Genomic DNA, 4,268 nt, shown 5'->3' with positions numbered 1-4,268 from the left:
GTAAGGATATCCTATAGTTTGGTAATTAGAAACAGTAACATACTTAAGGAGCTCATTTCAGTAATGAGCCATTCCTGATAATGTTCCTATTTTGAAGGCATCTCTGAACCAAAAATTTACAATTAAAGTTTCCATATCATATTATTCAACCACAAATGTTTAAACAAATATTAAGAAAGTTCTGCTCTGAAGAAAAAGATCTCATTTGAATTTTATGTCTATCAAAGAATAATAATCAATTATGGTGTTCATTACTGTACTGTCCCCACTACAGCACCACCTCCAGCACTGTGGGAAGAAGACTCAGAACGAAAGGACCTCATTCCTGGGAACTGTAACTGATACAGGAGAGACTCAGCATTTCTGTCTCTAAAACAAACAACAACCAAAAAAAGAAGTTAAAGAATTGATCAAGGAAAAAAAAGAAAAAAGAAAAAACCAAAAAGGAAATTTTGAAAGTGAAATAACAAGAATTCAGAAAAATCAGGCCACATAGAAGTTCCCAACAACACACAGAAACCTTTGCTTTCTAGTTTAGTAAGAATCTTGGAGTGTTCTGAATTGATCCCTCATCAATTCACTATGCTTATCTGTAATTTCATAAAATGAACCTATTTTCAAATGCCTAACAAATGGCAGTGTGCTATGCTTATAAGCTTGAGGTCAGGGAAGAAGCTGTCCTGATAGATCGCCCTGCACATCAGTCCCACCACTTCTCCAGAACCTGTCCAGACACATGGAGTTAAAGAACCAGAGCAGCAGCACCTCGGGCTTCATCCTCCTGGGCCTCTCCTCCAGCCCCCAGCTGCAGATACCCCTCTTCGCCATCTTCCTCATCATGTACCTGGTCACTATCGTGGGCAACCTGCTCATCATCCTAGCCATCCACTCCGACTCCAGGCTCCACACACCCATGTACTTTTTCCTCAGCAACTTGTCCTTCATGGATATCTGCTTCACTACGGTCATCGTGCCCAAGATGCTGGTGAATTTTCTATCAGAGTCAAAAGCCATCTCCTACATAGGCTGCCTGGTCCAGATGTACTTCTTCATGGCCTTTGGGAACACTGACAGCTACCTGCTGGCCTCCATGGCCATCGACCGGCTGGTGGCCATCTGCAACCCCTTCCGCTATGATGTGGTCATGCGCCCACGCCGCTGCCTCCTCATGCTGCTGGGCTCTTGCACCATCTCCCACCTGCACTCCCTCTTCCGGGTGATGCTCATGTCTCGCCTCTCTTTCTGTGCCTCCCATGTCATTAAGCACTTTTTCTGTGACACCCAGCCTGTGCTAAAGCTGTCCTGCTCTGATACCTCCTCCAGCCAGATCGTGGTCATGACTGAGACCCTGGCTGTCATTGTGACCCCCTTCCTGTGCATCCTCTTCTCCTACCTGAGGATCATTGTCACTGTGCTCAGAATCCCCTCTGCTGCTGGCAAGTGGAAAGCTTTCTCTACCTGTGGCTCCCACCTCACTGTAGTGGCCCTGTTCTATGGGAGTGTCATCTATGTCTATTTTAGGCCCCTGTCCGTGTACTCAGTGGTGAAGGACCGGGTAGCCACAGTTATGTACACAGTAGTGACTCCTATGCTGAACCCTTTCATCTATAGCCTGAGGAACAAAGATATGAAGAGAGGTTTAAGGAAATTAAGGGACAGAATTCTCTCATAGAAAGAACAAAATGATGGAATATCATAATTGGGAGATGACCTAGGAGGTTCTCAGGTTATCCTTCCTCCTAACCATTTTCCACAAGGCACTCAAAGAGGTCATGGGGGTGATGCTGGATACCAGTGGGCACTGAGTGGAACAGAACACTTGGTTTCTCTCCATGGCACTGACCATATTCAATACTGAACTAGGTGTCACTATTATCCAGATGTCATGAAAATAGTTTTTTCAGTCCTCCATACAGGGACTTACCTATTAGGAAAATGTATCTCCAAATAACTCTTCTCACAGAGTTATAAATCCTGTTTGCTTTTAAAAATTACATCAGTCTCATAGGGAACTGGAAAGACATCTTGGATGAATGAGCTAAGGCCATTCTCAAGACTGGAGTGAACACTGACAGAGGAAACTCAAAAGATGAGGAAACGGGCGGAGCATTTCAAATATTGGAAACCAACTAAGCATGCAGAGACATTAAAAGGCAATGTGCTTGAGTGACAGGGAAAAGCCCTGTGAGGCTGCTTCAATTTGAGAATAAGGTGAATAAAGCTGGAAGGACAGAAGAAACTGTAAACACACTCTTCTTACCTACTGTTAGGTGTCATGCAGGTGGATCTTCAGTACCCAACTCCTTCTCCCATCCCTCTTAATTCTTCCTTTCTCCAAATGTCCACCATTCTCATTAAGCTGCCTTTCTGTATCACAGCTAGGTTGTGCTGTGGAAAGAGCAACTTCAAAACTTCAGGACCACAAAGTCAAAGTATTACTTCTCATTTTTATGAAATGTCCACCATAGAAAAGTGTAAGAGTAGAGCTCATTTTAAGTACTCAGGGACACAAGATTATGGGTCAACAGTCGTTATAAACATTAGCCATCCTTTGTCAGAAGCTGAGAAATGCTGTTGAGGATTTTTCACTTCCAGGGAAGTACTTCGTTCCAGGAGAGACTCACACCACTTTTGACTAGAACTTATTGTCCACAACTAATCTCATGATCCCACCCAAAGCCTGGGAGCTAGGAGGCATGGCCAACCATGTACCCACAAGAAAAGGAGCCAAAAATATTTGGTGAGCAGCATTAATGACAGCTACACATCAAGAATAACACATAAACACCTCGGTGTGTTAGTTGCTTCATACAGCCTCCCCAACTATTAATTCACATATTTGCAGCCAATTGATTTTTGACAAAAGCATCAATAACATACTTTGGGGGAAAGGTTTTCTCTTCAATAAATGGTGGAAACTTTATACACACACACACACACACACACACACACACAAAAGAATGAAGCTAGACCCCCATTTCTCACTATATACAAAAAACAACTCAAATGGGTAAGGGACCTAAGAGTAAGACTCCCACATGTAAAACTATAGGGGAAGATGCTTCAAGACAATTGTTCAGGCAAAGATCTGGGGGGAAAGTACCAAAAAAACACAAGTAACAATAGAAAAACTAGACAAATGGAATTATCTCATATGAAGAAGCTTCTTCAGAGGTTGGGATTTAGCTCAGCGGTACAGCACTTGCCTAGAACACACAAGGCCCTGAGTTTGGTCCTCAGTCCTTGAAAAAGAAAGAAGCTTCTTCACAAGAAAGGAAACACTCAATATAGTGAAAAGACAACTATCAGAATTCTGTATGTGATGGCCCACGTCTGTAATCCCAGTCCCACTGGAGACTGAGGCAGGAGAATAACAAGTCTGAGGACTGAATGGACAAGTGAGGCCATGTCTTATAATTAAAATTTTTCTAAAAAGAGCTGGGAATGTAGCCCAGTGGTAGAGCACCCCTGAGTTCATCTCCAGTACATGTATCTCCAACTATTCATCGGACAGGGGATTAATATCCAGAATACGTAAGGAACTCAGAAAGGTCACCAAAAACAAAATCAGATTTAAAAATGGAAAAGTAATCCAAATAGATATTTCTGAAAAGAAGACACACAAATGATCAACAGGTATATGAAAAAAATGTTCAGAACTAACCATCTGGGAAATTCAAATCAACTACAATGAAATATTATCTCAACTCAGTCAGAAAATGAATAATATCTAGAAATCAAAAAGTAACAAATGCTGGTGAGGATGGAGAAACAGGAGAACCCTCAAACACCATGTGGGAACGTAGTAGTACAACCAACGTGGGCAACAGAATGGAGGCGCCCAAAAAATACTAACAACGGAAATACCAGCTGAGCCAGCCAACCCACTTCTGGTTCTAGGTCCAAAAGAAACCAAATCCTAATATCAAAATGATAGCTGCACATCGTGTTTGTTGAAGCACTAGTCATAATGGCCAAAATATGGAATCAACCAGCACGTCCATCTACAGGTGAATGGAAAAGGATATACAGCATACACACTCAGTGCACTACTATCTAGCCCTAAAAAGAAAGAGATCCTATCCTTTGCAGCAGTGCAGATGTGTGGCACTAGAGGACTATTATGTTGAGGGAAATAAACCAGGCACAGAAAGACTAACCACATGTTGTCACGCTCACATGGGAGCTAGAGCATTACCTCACAGAAGAGAGTAGAAGGGGAGAGAAGGGAAAGTACCAAAAGGCACTTAGACAGAGGAATAAGTTCT

The 4,268-nt window shown here is 42.5% G+C and overlaps 1 protein-coding gene across 1 annotated transcript; it reads left to right on the top strand.

Annotated features, from left to right (window-relative positions):
* The first annotated feature begins 644 nt into the window (after positions 1 to 644).
* LOC124964619 (olfactory receptor 1L6) lies at positions 645 to 1,672 on the top strand. The gene has a single exon (XM_047525142.1). It carries the CDS (start codon positions 737 to 739, stop codon positions 1,670 to 1,672), a length of 936 nt encoding a protein of 311 aa, XP_047381098.1. The 5' UTR covers positions 645 to 736.
* Positions 1,673 to 4,268: the final 2,596 nt, after the last annotated feature.

The sequence above is a fragment of the Sciurus carolinensis genome, chromosome 14 (assembly GCF_902686445.1).
Source record: "Sciurus carolinensis chromosome 14, mSciCar1.2, whole genome shotgun sequence".
Taxonomy (NCBI): Eukaryota; Metazoa; Chordata; class Mammalia; order Rodentia; family Sciuridae; genus Sciurus; species Sciurus carolinensis.
This window is presented reverse-complemented; position numbering and strand designations above follow the sequence as displayed.

Excerpts from the sequence above, each read along its gene's own strand:
- LOC124964619 (XM_047525142.1), top strand. The coding sequence starts at position 737 with ATGGAGTTAAAGAACCAGAGCAGCAGCACCTCGGGCTTCATCCTCCTG.